The sequence below is a fragment of the Nuphar pumila genome, chromosome 6 (genome assembly GCF_984573655.1).
Source record: "Nuphar pumila chromosome 6, dmNupPumi1.hap1.1, whole genome shotgun sequence".
In the NCBI taxonomy this organism is placed as follows: domain Eukaryota; kingdom Viridiplantae; phylum Streptophyta; class Magnoliopsida; order Nymphaeales; family Nymphaeaceae; genus Nuphar; species Nuphar pumila.
This window is the reverse complement of record NC_143254.1, coordinates 56,676,237-56,696,926: the sequence shown is the minus strand read 5'-3', so window position 1 is coordinate 56,696,926 and position 20,690 is coordinate 56,676,237. Positions and strand designations below refer to the sequence as shown.

Below are 20,690 nucleotides of genomic sequence, written 5' to 3'. Positions count from 1 at the left end.
TAGAGTGTCTGCTGATTATCGTGAATGGTGGCAAATTGTTTGTCCTCCACCTCTTTGTCAAGATCAATAAAATCATATTTTCTCATTTCAATAAAATTCTCTCTTTTTCTATTGTGATTTGACGACCTCGCCTAGGTAACAAGGCATATTTTGTTGATTGTTTCTCGTATTGACAACACAATTGTCGTGATTTTCGCAACGACTCAGTCCCTAGTAATGGGATATCTTCTTCAAATTGTCTACCATATTTTCAATAAATATTTCTTCCAAAAGCCAATTCCTTCATGGTTTTTACGATACTTTCTTGGAATAGAAGTAGCCCACTCACCTCGTGGTTATTTTTTTATCGGGGACTACATATGCAGCAGAGATCATATAATAATCAGGACTCTCAGATGAAAAACGAGTTGATACTGTAGAGGTCATAAATGCGAAAATGAAAAAAGATGGTGGAGAACCTCTGAAGGATCCAACTCTATATAGACAAATGATTGGAGCTTTGTCTTATCTCTCCATTACTTGTCCTGATATTTCTCATGATATTCATTTTGTTAGTCAATTTCAGCATGCTCCCACTACAGTACATGTGAGTATTGTAATGAGAATTATTAGATATATTAGGAATTTTACCAATTATGAATTATTTCTATCATCCACTTCCTCATTAGAAGTCATTGCATATTTTGATTCTGACTAGAAGGGGATGTGAATGATAGACGCTCAACCACTGGTTCCTGTGTTTTTGTAGGTGATTCTCTAATTTCATGGTGATACAAGCAGCAGAAGGTTTTCCTCTCTTCCACTGAAGCAGAGTGTTTTGTCATGGAAACAATTATGTCCAAGTTAGTATGGTTGAAACAATTACTAGAAGATTTGAGAGTTCACATTGCAGAACCCTTAAGATTATGTTGTGGCAACAAGAGCGTTGTTTACATTGTAAGCAATCATACATTCCATGAGAGGACAAAACATATGGAAATGGATTGTCACTATGTTCGTGAAGAATTTCTGAAGAAAACCATCACATTGCCTTACGTTCCATCTGAGTATCAACTAGCAGACTTCTTTACTAAAGCGCTTCCATCACCCATATTTCACTTCCTACTTGGCAAACTCTCGGTTGTTCCACCATGAGTTTGAGGCGGGGTGTTAAGATTATATATATATATATATATATATATATATATATATATATATATATATATATATATATATATATATATATATATACTGAAATAGTCATCAAGGGTATTTCGGTCATTTCATTGTAATAGGCGTAAGCCCATTAGGGGCTGACCACCTTTTTTTGTACTTTTCTTCTTTTTGAAATAAGTGAACTCCAACTAGTTGTTGGAGTGTGACCATTGGGATCAGCCCAACAGCTACTTTGGGTTGCTCCCTTAAGGGCTCTTGTATTACAAATAGGCCATTAAGGCCTTTGTATTTCTTACTCTCTAGAAGAGGTTTTCACATACAATAACAAATATATTTTGACCCTTGTGAGGGTGGTGTGGCTTATTCACTCAGGAGTTTCTCTTGATTGTGAGTGTCCTAGCAAGTCCACGAGTGTCGTATGTTTGGATTTAATCCATTCCATTACACCATTAGAAATATTGCTGGAAAAATGGACACCAATCATGCATAAACCAAAGACTGGTCACATGGATGCTGTCAAACACATCCTTCGCTATCTAAAAGGAACGGTAGGCGATGGACTTACATATATTCAATCTTCATGGAAGTCACCAAAACATAACATACTTACCTATACAGATGCAAACTGGGCAGAGGATCCAGATGAGAGGAGGTCTGTTTCAGGATATTGTGTTTTCATTGGAAGAAATCTTGTCTCATGGAGTAGCAGAAAACAGAAGGTTGTGGCAAGGTCTAGCACAGAGGCAGATTATAGATCTATGGCAGCCACCACTGCAGAAGTGACCTGAATTAGGCATCTACTTACAGAGATGTGAGAGGATATCTCAAATTCGACACTTATGTGTGATAATAAAAGTTCTATACAAATTGCATTCAATCCCATTCATCACAATCGAACTAAGCATATCGAGATTGATCAACATTTCATCAGACAAAAGATAGCAGACAAAGAGATTGAACCAGTTTATGTGCCTTCAGAAGACCAAATTGCCGATATGTTTACAAAAGGTCTTACAAGTCACCGTTTCTGGTATCTGAAGAACAAGTTGCACATGGTTCACTCCCATGCACAACTTGAGGGAGGATATTGGAATATGGGCTGGATATGGATCCATATCCATTCCCAGGTTTTGTATTTTAATGTAATATGAGTTACTAATACAGGGGCACTTTTGTCCATGTGTAAATTATTGTAACCCTATTAAGGCTAATGAAGTATTAGCTCATCCTGTGTGAAGGATACTGGTTGCCAATTCCCAACAATATTAGAGCTCTCTCTCTCTCTCGTCTTAGATTTCTGCAGGAGTTCTGACACAAAGGGTAAAAGAAGTGTGGTGGAATGATGCGTCGCGTGTGCACAATGCCTGGGGGCAACACACACGCGCACCGCACAGGAGTAGCACACCTGCACACCGCATAGGCAGCACACACGTGAGTTGTGCACATGAGCACCGTGCACGAGTGTCGCACACATGAGCGCCGCACACGAGTGCAAGCGCCATGCGCAGCCCACACCCATGAGCACGAGCGCCACCTCAACAAGTTGCAAGTTCAAAAAACTAGAAGTTTTTCCAGCAAATCTGATTCTACTAGTGGGTTGCCCAAACCACTAGGGTCCCACGGTTTTGCGACCACTCCGCCTTGGTAGGCCGTTATAAGCCAAGGTGTGAGAAGAGAGGGAAGCTTTTTGTCATTTGAGATTTTTCTAAGGAAATACAACTTATGAGTTGTGGGGAATTGTCCTCTTTTTTTCTTGAAGTAGATTTCAAGTGGTGGGATTCTTGGTGGGCTCAAGATCCTTGGGCCAACTTGTCGATCTTTAGTACGTGTTTTTAAAATTCATATCCTTTGTATACCATATGTGACTATAAGTTATTAGATTATCTTATTGCTTTGAGTATTCATGATTGGTGGTAATTATGAATGCTCTTGGATTTATATATGGTTCTTTGAGAATCTCTAGATGTGTTTTTCTCTTAATGTTACATGTCATTGTTTTCCCTTAGTTTGACTCTAACTGACGGTTGTTTGATTCATGGTTCTGTGTGAGTGTGTTGTATCACTCATTTGTATATTTGACCATTGTTATTATGATAGATGCTTATAATTATGCTTATCTATTTTCGAAATCATGGTGTTTTGAAAGTTTGTAAAATTTAATATCTTGCCTTGATTTGTAAATAATTTTTCTTATCTTCTTGATGACATTAGGTTGATTTCATTACAAGCTCTCTTTACCTCGTTGGTTTTTTCACTCATACCTCTCATTTGAGTGACCTTTTTTTATAAGAGATTTTTGTTTATCACTTTTACAACCATGGTTGTGGTGAGTTATGTGCACCCATTGTAGATGATGTTATTTGCAGTTTTACAATCATTTGTGAGGTGAGGGATCTGCACCTCTTATGGTTATAGCTAGTTTGTATTGTCAGATAGGTAGTATTGCTGGTGCATGGTCATTGGTATGGTTATTTTTGACATTTGTGTTTGATCTCTTGTTCTATGCGCCGATACACTTGAATTTTGAGGTTTTTGAGTTGGAGGCCTAATGAGGTGATTACTAGTGGTGACTAAACTATTATTGGGATTTGCAAATATCATTTCTCCTTTTAATATTAAACTTTGTTATATGTGAGATTTTTTTTTTTAAATCTCTTTTTTAAGTTGATTATTGTGAAATAATATATATTCTTTCTTGTAAATTATTTCTTGTGTATGAGTGTTTTTCCCATAAGTGGCCTTTACATATTATTCTCTTATTGCCTTTGTAGGCATTTTCATTGTTCTTCTATTTCAATCATTACATTTTGATTATGTTTGAAATTTTTTGTGCTTAAACTTATTATTAAAAACATTTTTTCTTGACACATCTTTTTGAATATTTATATATATATATATATATATATATATATATATATATATATATTGTACTTTTGGTGTGTTAGACCATTCTCTCTAATATAGTTAATTTTTGAAATCTTGTCTTATGTTTTATGATATGGAAACCTACCCGATAGAAAATGCACCAACCCTACCCACTAAGCATTTTTGCAGTGTTTTTTCGAAATTTTGACCTTACAGATGTGTTCAGCATGATTGATTTACTAGAAATTGACACTTTGATCATGCATTTTGGATGGAAAAATGATATATGAAGCCGCAAAAAATTATGAAAATTGTAGATCGTTAATTTTTGAACCTTATAAAAACATATCCATGGATCGGAATCTAATGATCCAAGTGTCAATTTTTAGTAAATCAATCATGCTAAATACATCTGTACAAGGTTGTAAGTATCGTATCGTTATCCGTATCAGTCGGGCCCAAAGTAACACTGTATCGCATCATAAATATATCATAAATTTTTAATATTTTTTTTAAAATCCAAAAAATCAATAAAACTCAGAAAAAAATTAACATAAATTAAAAAAAAAATCATAACACATGAAACAATGATGAATTGCACAAAATACAATCATAAAATCACATTTATGTCTCTATAAGCTACACAAGACATCATCAAACATCAACTAATATAGAATCATAAATAATATTGCATGCATATTTCCCAAGAACAATGCCACAAGACTCATACTTTCATATTATATAAATAAAAATAAAATAACCGATTTTGTCAAACACGATTAAAAAAAATGATATGTATATTGTACAATAAGGGGTTTATCGTATGATACACCCGATACAGGTACAATACACACCCATTTTGAGATACAAGTGTGTATCATGTCGTTTTCCCCCAAAGTAACGATATGTATCGTAAGATACAGTACAATACTTACAATATTGAATTTGTAAGGTTGGAATTTAAAAAAAACACTGAAAATTGATGGTCCCAAGCAATCGGGTACCATCTGGTAGGGATGCAGTCGGGTAGCTTCCCACTACCCCATATATGTATAGTTGAGGTATATTGTTAGCTCTATTTACATGTTCTCAAGTATTGATGATATTGAATATCCTAAAGACCCTTTCTATAATAGCGCATATGATTGAAGAACACCCTTTAAAGAAGCAACAAATGGAAGAACTTGATGAGGTCAAATGAAAACTTTTTATGTAATGGGTTCTTTCTCTTGTAAATTGCAAACATACGGTGAGTGACTATAAGTTTGAGGGAGTCACTACCAGACAGGTGCCGCACCCCCATCGACGCAATGCACGTGCGACACCCGGTGTGGTCAACCCGACCCTGGTTGCGGTCAACGCACCTAGGGTCATTTGGGTTCATTTTTGGATTTTTTTTTTTTAAATTTGCTCTATGAAATGGGCCGTGGAATTTAAAAAAAAAAAATCTTGGGGGTGAGGGGGCGCTGCCCCCATATAACCCCTCGGCAGGGGCGCCCCCCTGGACCCCCGCCCGCTGAAGCGGAACCCTCGACGGGGGAACCCCCAGACCCCCCATCTATATATATATATATAAATTTTTTTTGCCGCACCCCCGCACCTAAGGTTTTTGAAAGTGCCGCACCCACACCCGCACCCATGTGATATAGATTATATATACGTACATGCATATAATATTAGATATATAATATTATTGCTAATGGATGAACTTAAGTTGACTTAGTACTAGTCATTGGACTTAGTACTAGTCGTTGGACTTAGTCCAACGGAGTCTTTCTAGCCGTTGGACTAGGTCCAATGGCTAGAGAGAACTCTCTCTTCTCTTTCCTCTATCTCTTCCTCTCTTTTCTCTCTCTACATATGAGGTGTGTGTGTGCATATTATGGTAGAGAGAATGATGGGTAGTTCTAGGTATTTTGAGTGTTCTTGAGTGCACTTTGTAGTGAGATTTTTATGTATTTTATTTTTCATTATGAATGAAATCATTTATCCACATAACTTGTATTAGTTTGTATCTTGTTAGTACAAATGCATTTCAATTTGGCATTAGGAGTATGATTTGGAATGTCTTGGGTTCCGTGCCACTCCTAGAATGTCTCTATGACAATCTTTGCTCACTTATAGATCTGTTTTAGACATGGACATTACTTATATGGGAGATAAAAATTTTCCTAGAAATCCCTGGGAATGCACTCGTGACATAGGAGTATACATGCATATTGTTGCTTGCTAAGATTTTCTGTACTTGTTGCTCTAGCCACACTTAAATAAATGAGTTTGTGTGTGCACGTCTATGCATGCGTGTAGATGTATTTTTCCCTTCATAATTGCAGCAGTATAGTCAGTGTAGTTTTGATAGTCAAGGTGTCTGTCTCTTTGTGTGCATGTGTGTGCAACTGTGCATGCATGTATAGGTACAATTTTCCATCATAACTGTATTAGTATAGTCAGTGTAGGTTTCATAGTCATGGTGTCTGTCTCTGTCAAGAACTTATCAGGTTATACAGTGTCATTCATGTATCATTTGTTACTTCTATCCATTTTGTGTTGAAGGTTGTTTAAATCAATTTTAGAGAATTTCATTGGGTACTTTTACTAAAACTGGTTAGATTATTTTTGCTTTCAGTGGAAAAAGGAAAGAAAAGAAAAGGCAGCTCTGGTGTTGAGGTATATGACTGTTGAAAATGCATGCATTTCAGTGACAAAAGGAAATAAATGAAAAGGCGTGCCTGCATGTGTGCATGCCATTCTTGTTCTCTGATTTGGATTTTGAATAAAATTGCTTGATATCTAAACTGTTAGGGGAATGACACTGAATTGCCTGAAAAGCTTGTGAAGATTCAATTTCCTTCCACTTTGCAGAAGCAGCTGGTTGATGATTGGAAATTTGTGACACAACTGGGTAAGGTAATTTCTCATAACCTTGTTTCCATTTATTATAATGAGTGGTGTGATTTCTCTTGTGCTGCAACCCAACCCCCACTGCAAGCAGCCAACCACTATCTAGTGAGGCCTTTCCACACTCCCTCCTTACCTTTCTCATGGGTGGAACAAGGAGGGGTTGAGATTTTCGTGAATCGGCATTCGTAGGCAAAGTGGATTTTGGGATTTCGTTGATTTCTGAAAGGCTCAGGGATTCTCATTCAATTTTTTGGTGTAAATCAAGGGGGGTTGCCGGAGGCAGACGAAGCCCGTCTACCAGATACTCTCTCTCTCTCTCTCTCTCTCTCTCTCTCTCTCTCTCTCTCTCTCTCTCTCTCTCTCTCTTTGGATCGCTGGAACCTGGGTCGTAGGAGGCAGACAAAGCTCGTCGGTGCCTTCCCCCAACCCTCAAACCCGATTAACCGCCCTCTCTCTCTCTCTCTCTCTCTCTCTCTCTCTCTCTCTCTCTCTCTCTCTCTCTTTCGCGTGCGCGCGTGTAGGAAGCTCGTCAGAGGTAGACGAAGCTCCCACCGCACATCTCTCTCTCTCTCTCAGCGGCAGAGAGGGGGTTTTCACGCCTTGGGAGATCCGACACGGGTGACGGAGGTAGCCCCCCTCGATGAGCGACGATTCAAGGTATTTTTTATGTACTTCCGCCAAATTCTCCTTTTGTGGCATTTTCATGTCGTTTCTTTTAAAAAAAACTTGTTTTTTATACATTTTTAGGCCGTGTTTTTTTATCCTGTGCATAACTACTTAGTTATACACTGTCTGTCCCAAGATCGGATAACGGAGGAGGGTTGCGGTAGGTCAGTGACAGCCAATGTAAAAACTTAGTCACACCCTATGAATATGAACCAATATGCGAATTTCGTTGGGGCAGTCCCTACTAAGCGACGCTCTGTACTCTATAGGCCCAGAGGCAGTGATAAGTGGGCAAGGGTAGCTAGGACATTGCCCAGAAGCGATGCGTCTAACCGGCACCCGGGGGTGGGGTCAAATAGGCAAGGGTTCCCGCACTTTGTTGAACGGGTGAGGGTAAAAAAGATAGTTCAAGACCATACAATTAGGTTAGCCACTTGGAACATAGGGTCTTTAACTGGTAAGTTTGTAGAGTTAGTAGATGTTATTTGTAGGAGAAAGATTGATATTTTATGTTTACAAGAGACCAAATGGGTAGGTGAAAAAGCAAAAGTGATACAACCTTGGGGATATAAGATTTGGTATTCAGGAATACATAGGAATAAGAATGGAGTTGGGATTGTTATTAGTCGTGAGTTTATAGATAATGTAGTTGAGGTCTGTAGGAAGGGGGATAGGATTATACTTATTAGATTAGTAGTAGGTACGGATATTATTAATTTTATTAATGTTTATGCACCTCAAGTCGGTTTAGACGATTTCATTAAGCGTCATTTTTGGGAAGATTTAGACGGAGTAGTAGAAGGGATATCTCATGGAGAAAAGATTTTCATCGGCGGAGACCTTAATGGACATGTAGGCATTAGTAGGGATGTATTTGAGAGTATCCATGGAGGCTATGGTATAGGAGAAAGAAACGAAAGTGGAGAAAGGATTTTAGATTTTGGTTTGTCCTATGATTTGATTTTAGCCAACACATGGTTTAGGAAGAGGGAGTCTCACCTAGTAACATTTAAAAGTGGGGTTAATAAGAGTCAGATAGATTTTTTCCTACTCAGAAAGAGAGATAGGGGTTGTTGTATCGATTCTAAGGTTATACCGGGAGAAAGTGTAGCTACACCGCATAGAGTCTTAATTTTAGATCTTAAAATTAGAAAATGCCACAAAAGGGATAGACATAGGATAGATCCTAGAATTAAGTGGTGGGCACTGAAAGGAGCTCAACAATGAATGTTTGTATAACAGGTAGCTAAGGAAGCTAATTGGTGTCTCGAGGAGGATGCATAATCAATGTTGAATAAGATAGCGGGTTACATGCGAAAGGTGGCGAAAGAGGTTTTGGGTGAGTCTAAAGGCGGTGCACCGCTAGGTAAGGATACATCATGGTGGAACGAAGATGTCAAATTAGCTATTAAGGTTAAAAGAGAGTGTTATAGAAATATAAGTAAGAGTCATGATAATGAGAATTTGGAGAAGTATATGGTAGCAAAGAAGGAAGCTAAAAAAGTAGTTCGAAACGTGAGGGATAAAGTATATAAGGAGTGAAATTCCACTAGAGGGGGGGGTGAATAGTGAAATTTGATTATGATCGATAAAAAAAAATAATTAAGCAATAAGGCACAACACATAAAACACAGACGTTATACTGGTTCGGTCAATATCCAGACCTACATCCAGTCCCCAAGCAAACCACTTGAGATTCCACTATAACATCCGAGTTACCGGATAAATAGTACAACACCCTCTTCCCAAGAGGTCTTCTTCTCTCAACAGAGAAGGGGCACACCCTCTTCCCAAGAGGTCTTCTTCTCTCAACAGAGAAGGGCAACACCCTCTTTCACAGAGGTCTACTTCTTTAAACAAAGAAGGAATACAGTGAATAACAGAGTTACAATACTTCCTATAGAACCTTTAGAATGATATGAATGCACGAATGAAGGATTCTAAGAATGTTCTGTTTGTCACTCAGAGGATACTCTTTGTCAAAGAGCTGGACTTGACTTTTTCTCTTTTCTTTTTCAAGGCTCTCTTTTCAAATCACGAATAGAACTTTTTCTCTTTGTAAGCTCACACGTCTATTCCATTCCTCTCATTTGAATAGTTTATGTGTGTGTGTTTATATAGCTTATAAAAAGTAGTCGTTACATTTTGAAATTGTAACTTTTTGAAATGTGAAATGTTATGTCATTTCAAAAATATCTTTTAGAGAAGATCGAGAATGCCTTTTTCCAGAAGAGTAAAATAGAGGGTACACTAGTCGTTGTATTGTTTTTAGGTAATACATATTTTATGTAAAAAGTCTATTTCTTACAATAGTACATTGAACGTTGGGTTGTAGTTTTGTCTTTATTCTAATTAATGATTTGAGGTACATTAGTACTTCTTTGCTTTAAATGAGTGTAAGTACTATGAGTGTTTTGAGATATTTATTTGTACATAGTCATGTCAAGTGTTTTCTTTATGTTGTGTATTTCAAAGTCTCCAGAGAGAATGAGGACCAAAAGGAAGGTCGACATTCTTTGAGAAGAATATTTAACAAGGATTTGTTACAGAAGGCATTTAATGCTTTGTAAAGAGAATGATGACTTCAAGTAAGTCGACATTCTATGGTTATGAGAAAAAGTAACTATAGTTCTTTTAAAACCATATTTTATTTGTTTTTCTTATGTGTAGCCGATTTATGTTTTTGTCTTCTTTTTTTTTTTAAGAAACATTTCATTAGAGAAGATAACTAAGGTCTTTTCAAAAAACATATTTTATTTGTTTTCTCCATGTAGTCGATGTTATGTTTTTGTCTTTTTCCTATATTCCTTTTTTCATGTTGTCTTGTATATAGTGTGAGGTACAATGATTATATGACAAAAAGTCTTTTTCATAAAAGGTTGTAAGAAGGTACACTTATTATATGACAAAAAGTCTTTTTCATAAAAAGTTGTAAGAAGGTACACTTATTATATGACAAAAAGTCTTTTTCATAAAAAGTTGTAAGAAGGTACACTTATTGGTTTTCAAAAAAGAAGCTTTTTGAAACTATCGTATACTTTTATGATATAGAATGTATGAATGAGTATGTAATATGCAAAATGCAAGATCCTGAAGGTTCTGTTACATATGACTCTAAAGAAGAAAAAATCTTCATCTTGAGGTAGCCGATATCTTCATTTGAACTTTAGGAAAGCATGGCTCATCAAGCTTTTTCTTCAAGGAGTATGATTGCACCATAGTTGTACTTGAACAGGAAGTCTCCATCCTTATTGGGTGAGATATCCTTGCATCAAATACTCGTTAGATTTAAGGCAAAACATATTCAGTCATAATATAACATTATTTCAAGAGAACATATTATCATATCATACAAAATCAAATAAGACAGTGTATCATATTATGTGACATCAAAACCGAGTTTCTCAACATTCTCCCCCTTTTTGATGATGACAAAATATGCTCCCCCTGTCAAAAAGACATTATGCATAGAAATAATAATATGATAAAAAAGGTGAAATAATGTTTGAAGAGAGAGTATTTCTCCAATAATGGAGACAGGTTTTCTCCCCCTTTGTCATGGACAAAAAGGAGGGATCAGAGTAAAAAAAAAGTTATTACAGACTAAATATAAAAAAACGTCTATCTCGAAGGTTGAGAAGGTGAAGGCATCCGGGTGGCACGATTCCGCTTGCGAGTCTGCTGCAACAGGGCTTGATTACGAAGGATTCGATCTTGAGTTTGCTCGATATCCATCATAGCAGAAAAGTAATTGAAGGAGGATATTGGATCTGCTTCATCAGAGCCGGGCATGTGCAGGGACCTTAGATTGAAGGTGGTAGCATCGAGGACGTGAGAGGGTCGGAGGATGACTTCGTTGTGAAGTGGTACTTGGAAGTAGTTGAAAATGGGAGTTATAAAACACCCAAAAAGAAGAGGCTCAAATTTCTGATAACGAATAAAGAGGTTGAAAATAATGGATGACCAATTTATCGGAAGAGAAGAAAGGATGGCGTAAATAAGAAGAGAGATTTTTCGAGGAACTAATCCCTGGCGGGGATGCTTGGGATAGAGGTTGTGGAAGAGAATCTGGGCAAGTAGCTGAGCTTGAGGTTGGAGATTCCTCATGTGCCACGGAAGTTGGTAGCAGTTGGTGCAGAGAAGTATTTTTCGAAGTACCGATCGGTCGATTGGTACTATGGCGTTAAGGTCGGTACCAGTGGAAGGTAGATTTAGAATTCTACCTAGGTCGGAAGCATTGAAAATCATCAGCTGTCCTCGGACTTTGCTGGTGATTGAGGTTTGTTCATGATCAGAAGAGAAGTTGGTATAAAACAGTCGAACTAGTTCAGGATAATAGGCGGCTGGGGATGAAGATCCTATGAGAGGTTTGAGTTCGGGGAGATAGGTGTCTAAGTCGAAGAACATGAAGTCGTCAAAGTTGATCAATTTTCCTTCATGAATGGGGCGAGAGCAGAGTGAGGTGTAGGTGTGAAACAAATCAGGATACCTTAGATCGGCGGAGGTGATCACATTGGTAGAAGAGGAAGTCATTTTCGAGTGTCTTGAAAATAAAGCACTAGGAGAGAAAGGAGCTAGAGCCGAGAGAAAATTTGTATAAGGATAGAAAAGATCGAATGGAATGGTAAGAGATGAACCAATTGATTAAATAGAAGGAAGAAAATAATTGTTGATATGAAATGAGGAAATGCGTGAGTTGTAAAATAAGAGACTTGTGAATGACAAATCAAATCAATTTTGGAAGAAAGTGTTTTATATTAGCATAGATATTAAGAAGGACATAGTTTCGAAATAATTTTTCTATATATGTAACAAATTTACTATGGGCATTCTTGTTGGATAGTGAGAAGAGACATGAATTGAGTATGGAGTGTCATATTAAACGTAAGAGAAAGAATGATTCAAGAGTTTTTAAAGATTTTCGTGAAGATCATGAAGAATAGAGAGTGAATAATGGCCTAATAAGAACAAACAACTTTTTCAAGAATTTACTTTATGTGAAAGCATTCCAAAATCGTGAAGAGGGAGTTTGGAATAGGACAAACATGAGAGTATGAGGAAATGCAATAATTTCTTATTTAAGAAGTGTATATTTTGATATACGTGAAAGGAGTGTGAATAGATATAAAGGAGGGTGATACAGATATGTAAAAGAAATGAGAGTGGTCATAAAGGACATCAATCACTTGAAGTTGGATAGAAATTGTATGACATAAAGTGGAGTGAAGGACAAGGTGTTAATGAATCTCGATTGGAGAGAGATATAAAATATGTGAGAGAGTCATGGTCACGGATGAAAAGGAACTTCGTATAATGTAGAGAGAGATAAAATGGTGATACAAAACGTACTAATGAGTGGAGTACAAGTTTTTTTTTAAAAAGAGAATTTTACAGTATTTTTTCGTAAAAGATGTAAACCATGAAGAGATGATAATAGGTTGTTCTTAGGCTATGATATAATAGATGATATAGTAAATATAATAACTTAAAAGGTGGTACGAGAGGATAATCATTTGAATTTTTCATGAAAGGCATTAATGTCTTAGTGAAGTGTCTTGATAGGAGGAAAGGAAAAAATAGAGTGTACATACTATATGATATAACAAATGATATAGTAAAATTTATACGTAAAAACATAGCAACTAGATCTTTAGAAGAAGGTAAAAAGAACCAAAAAAAACATCATTCGATTTTGACTAAAATTCGAAAAGTAAGATTTCTCATAGAATAATATGTTATCATGTTGAAGGTGAATCAACTTAACGTAAGAGAAGTTTTCACAAAAGGACAACAAATAATAAAGGAGATATGAGATGAGTGATGTGAACAATGTCATGATAGCTTTTAATATAATTAGTTCTTATGGATATGAGTGAAAGGAGATAGGACAAGGAGTCATTATGGATGTGTACTTGAAAGATGACAAGTTGAAAGACATAAAGAATGTGTCTTATAAGAGTTTAGAGTATACGTGAATATGGAAACCTAGTTTGACTAACACAAATCGATAAGAAGAAAAAAAAAAATTTAAAATAAGATTTTAACAAAACTTATAAGAAGTATTATATTAAGTGTGATTAATTTATAAGTCACTTAGTTTACATATTCCTAGTTCTCTTCTAATTCGTGTGAAGTCTTCATGTTTTAATGATTTAGTGAATATGTCTGCTAACTGTTGATTAGTGGGTATGAATTCTAGTTTAATTATGTTGTTTAAGACTTGTTCTCTTAAGAAGTGGTGTCTTATTTGAATGTGCTTAGTTCGTGAGTATAAAATAGGATTCTTAGATAGGTTTATAGCACTTGTATTATCACAAAAAATAGTTGTATTTTCAAAATTTAAACCAAAATCTTTTAATGTTTGTTTCATCCAGATAACTTGAGTACAAGCTAGGCTAGCAGCAATGTATTTGGCTTCAGTAGTTGATAATGATACACAATTCTGTTTCTTACTGAACCATGATACCAGTGAGTGCCCTAGCATGTGACATGTTCCACTTGTGCTTTTTCTGTCAGATTTACTTCTAGCAAAGTCAGCATCACTGTATGAGATTAGATCAAATGTAGAGGATTTTGAATAGAATAATCCAAAATCAACTGTGTCTTTTAAATATCTCATTATTCTTTTTACAGCTTTAAGATGTGATTCTTTTGGGTTTGACTGGAATCTAGCACACAAGCAAACACTAAACATTATATCTGGACGGCTAGCAGTTAAATAAAGAAGTGATCCTATCATACCTCGGTATACCTTTGTATCAACAGTCTTACCATCTTCATCTTTGTCCAACACAGTAGTAGTGCTCATAGGAGTGGATTTTGAAGCAGTTGAGTTCATGTTGAACCTCTTCAGAAGTTCATGAGCATACTTAGATTGGTTTATGAAAACTCCATCCTTGGTTTGCTTAATATGCAGTCCAAGAAAGTAGGTGAGTTCTCCCATCATACTCATTTCGAATTCCTTCTGCATGGACTTAGAAAAATCTTCACAGAGAGTGCTGTTAGAAGATCCAAAGATGATGTCGTCGACATAGATTTGAACAATTAGGGTATGATTATCCACTACTTTGACAAATAGTGTAGAATCTGCTTTGCCAACAGAAAAACCAGTTTTTAATAAAAAGGTTTTAAGTCTTTCGTACCAAGCACGAGGTGCTTGTTTTAAACCATACAAAGCACGTTTGAGTTTAAAAACATGATCTGGGTATTGTTCATTTTCAAATCCTGGAGGTTGTTTTACATAGACTTCTTCATTTATAAAACCATTTAAGAAAGCACTTTTAACATCCATTTGAAATAATTTGAAATCCATATAGCTTGCATATGCTAAGAGCATTCTAATAGATTCAAGTCTAGCAACAGGAGCAAATGTTTCATCAAAGTCAATACCTTCCTCCTGGTTGTATCCTTGAGCTACTAGTCTGGCCTTGTTTCTTATAACATTACCTGTTTCGTCTAGCTTGTTTCTGAAGATCCATCTTGTCCCAATGATTGGATGATCCTTTGGTCTCGGCACAAGATCCCAAACGTCATTTCTTTGGAATTGATTCAGTTCTTCAGTCATGGCTAGCATCCAGAACTCATCAATGATGGCTTCATCAATCTTCTTTGGTTCAAGTTGAGAAATGAATGCCATGTTTGCAATCCGTTCTAGCTGAGCTCTAGTTTGAACCCCCTTTGTTAGTTCTCCCAAAATCTGCTTTTGAGGATGATCTTTGATATCGACAAAGGTTCTTTGGTGATCATCTTCATTAGACTTAGCTGTGTTATCTAAAAATAAATCTGTACTTTCAACATCATCATTAGTTTGTATATGAACAGATTGATCAATAGATTCACAAAAACTAACATGCATAGATTCTTCAATAGTATTATGACACTTATTGAAAACTCTGTATGCTTTACTATGACTTGAATATCCTAAGAATGTGCCTTCAACAGATTTAGCATCAAACTTATCCAGGCTATCTTTTGTGTTTAGGATAAAGCATTTACATCCAAAGACTTTGAAGTAGTCTATTCTTGGAGTTCTGTCATAGAATAGTTCATAGGGAGTTTTATTTAATAAGGGTCTAATGAGAACTCTATTTGTTATGTAGCATGCAGTATTAACAGCTTCTGCCCAAAAAGATTTTACAAGATTATTGTGTTGGAGCATAGTCCTAGCAGATTCCTGAAGGGTTCTATTCTTTCTTTCTACTACACCATTTTGAGGTGCAGCTCTAGGGAAGGCAAAGTTATGAGAAATACCATGCAAGTTACAAAAATTTTCAAAGAGTTCATTTTCAAATTCTCCTCCATGGTCACTACGGATTTTAACAATAGAACATGATTTTTCGTTTTGTAATTTTTTACATAAGATTTCAAACTGACAAAACGTGTCACTTTTGTTTTTCAAAAATATTACCCAAGTAAATCTTGAGTAATCATCTACAATGACAAAAACATATCTATTATGATTAAGGCTAGCTACCCTAGAAGGACCAAAAAGGTCCAGGTGGAGAAGCTCTAAAGGTCTTTTACTTGAGATGACATTTTTTGATTTGAAAGGAGATTTTGACAATTTTCCTAATTGACATGCATCACAAAAATAATCCTTTTTAAAAGATATGTTGGGTAACCCACGTACTAATTTATTTTTAGCTAGTTTGGACATGTATTTTGAATTGACATGGCCCATTCTCATGTGCCATAGATGTTGAGTGTCATTATTAGCTATAAGACAATGTTCTGTGATGTTTTCTAGGTATAGTTCGTATATATTATTCTTTCTTATACCTTTTAAGATGATGTTTTCATTTGTGTCAGCTATGAGGCATGCATCATGATTAAAGCTAACATTATAACCTGTGTCACACATTTGACTGATACTTAGTAGGTTATGTTTTAAGCCTTTAACAAGGAGAACGTCTTTGATAAGAGGTTTGTCTATGTTACCAATATTTCCAATACCAATTATCAAACCTTTGTTGTTATCTCCAAAGGTGACGGTTCCTCCTTCTTTATGATGAAGAACAGCAAAAAGGTCTGGATGTCCTGTCATGTGCTTTGAACATCCACTATCTAGTATCCATCTGTTATTCTTTGGAGCCTGCAAAACATTAAGTAAATCTTCTTTTTGGTACCCAATCGGGTCCTTTTTTGTTAGACTTTGGAACCCATATCCATTTGGATTTGGGTTTGTCTATCTCTTTAGAGGAGTTAAAAAGATTATCAATATAATACTCCTTATTTGGTTCAGATGAACTTTTCACAAATGTGGTCTTTTGATTTATACAAGAAGGTTTTTTGAAATGAGAATAGCCAATCCCATTCTTGTAAAAGGAGACCTTCTGAGAGGATAAGAGTTTATCCAAGTTCTCTTTACCTTTAGTAAACTTGAAAACCGTTTTCATGAGGTTCTCAGTTTTACTTTTTAGCTCTGAAATTTCTACTTGCATATCTTTAGTTTTGGAGCTAGTAGAAGAAATTTCAGATATAAGCAAACGATTTTTCTTTTTCAACTCAGAATTTTCACTGCTGAGTTTTTCATTCTCTTGAGAAAGCTCTAAATTTTCAGATTTTAAAGCTTTATTTTTAAAACTCAATTTTCTAGATTCTTCAAATAGTTCTTGAAAAGCATCTAGAAGTTCTTCAAAGGAAAAATCAGAGATTTCACTTACAGAACTTTCGTTTGCCATGAAGCACATATTTGCAGTTTCGGCTTCATCATCACTTGACTCTTCACTAGTGGATGGTTCTGAATCATCCCATTGAGCATGCAGAGCCTTTTTCTTGAAGAACCTCTTCTTTGGTTCCTCAGTCTTGGACTTTCTTTTGAGAAGGGGACAGTCACGTTTTAAGTGCCCTGGCTTATTACACTGAAAGCACATGGGATCTTCTTTAAGATCTTTTCTTTCCTTGTGCCTGTTTGGAAGCCGATTCTTTCTCATGAAGCGCTGGAATTTTCTGGTAAGTAGCGCAATTTCTGATTCTTTATCTGAGTCTTCATTCTCAGATAGGGCTGGGAAAGCTAGAGTTTTCTTTACTGGTTGCTCTTCTTCCCTTCTTTCTTTCATGTGGACTTCATAGGCCATAAGATTGCCTATTAAGTCGTCCAATGTAAGCTTAGATAAATCTTGAGCTTCTTCAATAGCAGTGGTCTTTCTCTCCCAATCAGTTGTGAGAGATCTCAAGATTTTCTTCACCTTTTCAATCTGGGAATATGTTACACCCAGAGATTTCAGATCGTTGGTGATGTTGGTGAATCTGGTAAACATCTCTATGATGGGTTCATCTTTGTTCATTTTGAACAACTCATATTTTCTAACAAGAGATGATATTTTGGCTTCTTTAACTTTGTTGGTTCCTTCATGAATCACCTCCAAAGAATGCCAAATGTCATAAGCAGATTCTCATATAGATATTCTGTTGAATTCATTTTGATCAATGGCACAATATAAGGCATTCATAGCCTTTGCATTTAAGTTTGCCATTTTCTTTTCTTCATCAGACCATAAGTTATAGTCTGCGGATGGAGATGTGTATGGATGCTCAACAATTTTCCATACAGCAAAGTCTATGGATTTGAGAAAGATAGCCATTCTGCACTTCCAATATCCATAGTTGGAGCCATTGAAGAAGGGAGGACGAGATGCGTGTTGACCTTCAATATCACGAGCATAAGAGGTAGATGCCATTTGTGCTGGAAGACTTGTTACGTCGAAACCAGCAAACCTGCTCTGATACCAAATGAAATTCCACTAGAGGGGGGGGTGAATAGTGAAATTTGATTATGATCGATAAAAAAAAATAATTAAGCAATAAGGCACAACACATAAAACACAGACGTTATACTGGTTCGGTCAATATCCAGACCTACATCCAGTCCCCAAGCAAACCACTTGAGATTCCACTATAACATCCGAGTTACCGGATAAATAGTACAACACCCTCTTCCCAAGAGGTCTTCTTCTCTCAACAGAGAAGGGGCACACCCTCTTCCCAAGAGGTCTTCTTCTCTCAACAGAGAAGGGCAACACCCTCTTTCACAGAGGTCTACTTCTTTAAACAAAGAAGGAATACAGTGAATAACAGAGTTACAATACTTCCTATAGAACCTTCAGAATGATATGAATGCACGAATGAAGGATTCTAAGAATGTTCTGTTTGTCACTCAGAGGATACTCTTTGTCAAAGAGCTGGACTTGACTTTTTCTCTTTTCTTTTTCAAAGCTCTCTTTTCAAATCACGAATAGAACTTTTTCTCTTTGTAAGCTCACACGTCTATTCCATTCCTCTCATTTGAATAGTTTATGTGTGTGTGTTTATATAGCTTATAAAAAGTAGTCGTTACATTTTGAAATTGTAACTTTTTGAAATGTGAAATGTTATGTCATTTCAAAAATATCTTTTAGAGAAGATCGAGAATGCCTTTTTCCAGAAGAGTAAAATAGAGGGTACACTAGTCGTTGTATTGTTTTTAGGTAATACATATTTTATGTAAAAAGTCTATTTCTTACAATAGTACATTGAACGTTGGGTTGTAGTTTTGTCTTTATTCTAATTAATGATTTGAGGTACATTAGTACTTCTTTGCTTTAAATGAGTGTAAGTACTATGAGTGTTTTGAGATATTTATTTGTACATAGTCATGTCAAGTGTTTTCTTTATGTTGTGTATTTCAAAGTCTCCAGAGAGAATGAGGACCAAAAGGAAGGTCGACATTCTTTGAGAAGAATATTTAACAAGGATTTGTTACAGAAGGCATTTAATGCTTTGTAAAGAGAATGATGACTTCAAGTAAGTCGACATTCTATGGTTATGAGAAAAAGTAACTATAGTCCTTTTAAAACCATATTTTATTTGTTTTTCTTATGTGTAGCCGATTTATGTTTTTGTCTTCTTTTTTTTTTTAAGAAACATTTCATTAGAGAAGATAACTAAGGTCTTTTCAAAAAACATATTTTATTTGTTTTCTCCATGTAGTCGATGTTATGTTTTTGTCTTTTTCCTACATTCCTTTTTTCATGTTGTCTTGTATATAGTGTGAGGTACAATGATTATATGACAAAAAGTCTTTTTCATAAAAGGTTGTAAGAAGGTACACTTATTATATGACAAAAAGTCTTTTTCATAAAAAGTTGTAAGAAGGTACACTTATTATATGACAAAAAGTCTTTTTCATAAAAAGTTGTAAGAAGGTACACTTATTGGTTTTCAAAAAAGAAGCTTTTTGAAACTATCGTATACTTTTATGATATAGAATGTATGAATGAGTATGTAATATGCAAAATGCAAGATCCTGAAGGTTCTGTTACATATGACTCTAAAGAAGAAAAAATCTTCATCTTGAGGTAGCCGATATCTTCATTTGAACTTTAGGAAAGCATGGCTCATCAAGCTTTTTCTTCAAGGAGTATGATTGCACCATAGTTGTACTTGAACAGGAAGTCTCCATCCTTATTGGGTGAGATATCCTTGCATCAAATACTCGTTAGATTTAAGGCAAAACATATTCAGTCATAATATAACATTATTTCAAGAGAACATATTATCATATCATACAAAATCAAATAAGACAGTGTAGACATCAAAACCGAGTTTCTCAACAAGGAGGTCTATGACAAGTTGGATACCAAGGAGGGCGAAAAGGATATTTATAGGCTTGCAAAGATGAGAGATACGAAATTGAGGGATCTGGGTATGGTTAGATGTATCAAAGATGCAACGCAAAGGGTTTTAGTTAAAGATGAGGAGATTAAGGAGAGATGAAAAAATTATTTTGATAAGCTATTTTATGGAAGGCATGCCCAGGATCTTGGAGATTTCTCCATTCCTTTTCATGAGATAAACCATGACTTCATGCGCACGATTCAAAAGAAAGAAATTGCAGAGGCTTTGAAGAAAATGCAATCCAGAAATGCAGTTGGCCCAGATGGTATACCCATCAAGGCTTGGAAATGCTTGGGTGAGAAAGGTTTAGTATGGTTGGCCAATCTTTTTAACAAGATTTGGCGGACAAATAAGCTGCCTAATGAGTGAAGGAAGAGTACTTTGGTGCCTCTCTATAAGAATAAGGATGATATACAAGATTGCACAAATTATCGTGGTATAAAACTCAT

General features: G+C 35.8%; 1 protein-coding gene across 1 annotated transcript in view; it reads left to right on the top strand.

The window, feature by feature from the left end:
- Window positions 1–6,487: 6,487 nt before the first annotated feature.
- LOC149834881 (protein MRG1-like) overlaps window positions 6,488–20,690 on the top strand; it is a 163,565-nt gene continuing 149,362 nt past the window's right edge. Inside the window, exons 1-3 of the mRNA XM_090009476.1 lie at window positions 6,488–6,518; window positions 6,647–6,687; window positions 6,823–6,927. Coding sequence (XP_089865602.1) covers window positions 6,488–6,518; window positions 6,647–6,687; window positions 6,823–6,927 — 177 coding nt within the window. The remainder of the gene's footprint in view (window positions 6,519–6,646; window positions 6,688–6,822; window positions 6,928–20,690) is intronic.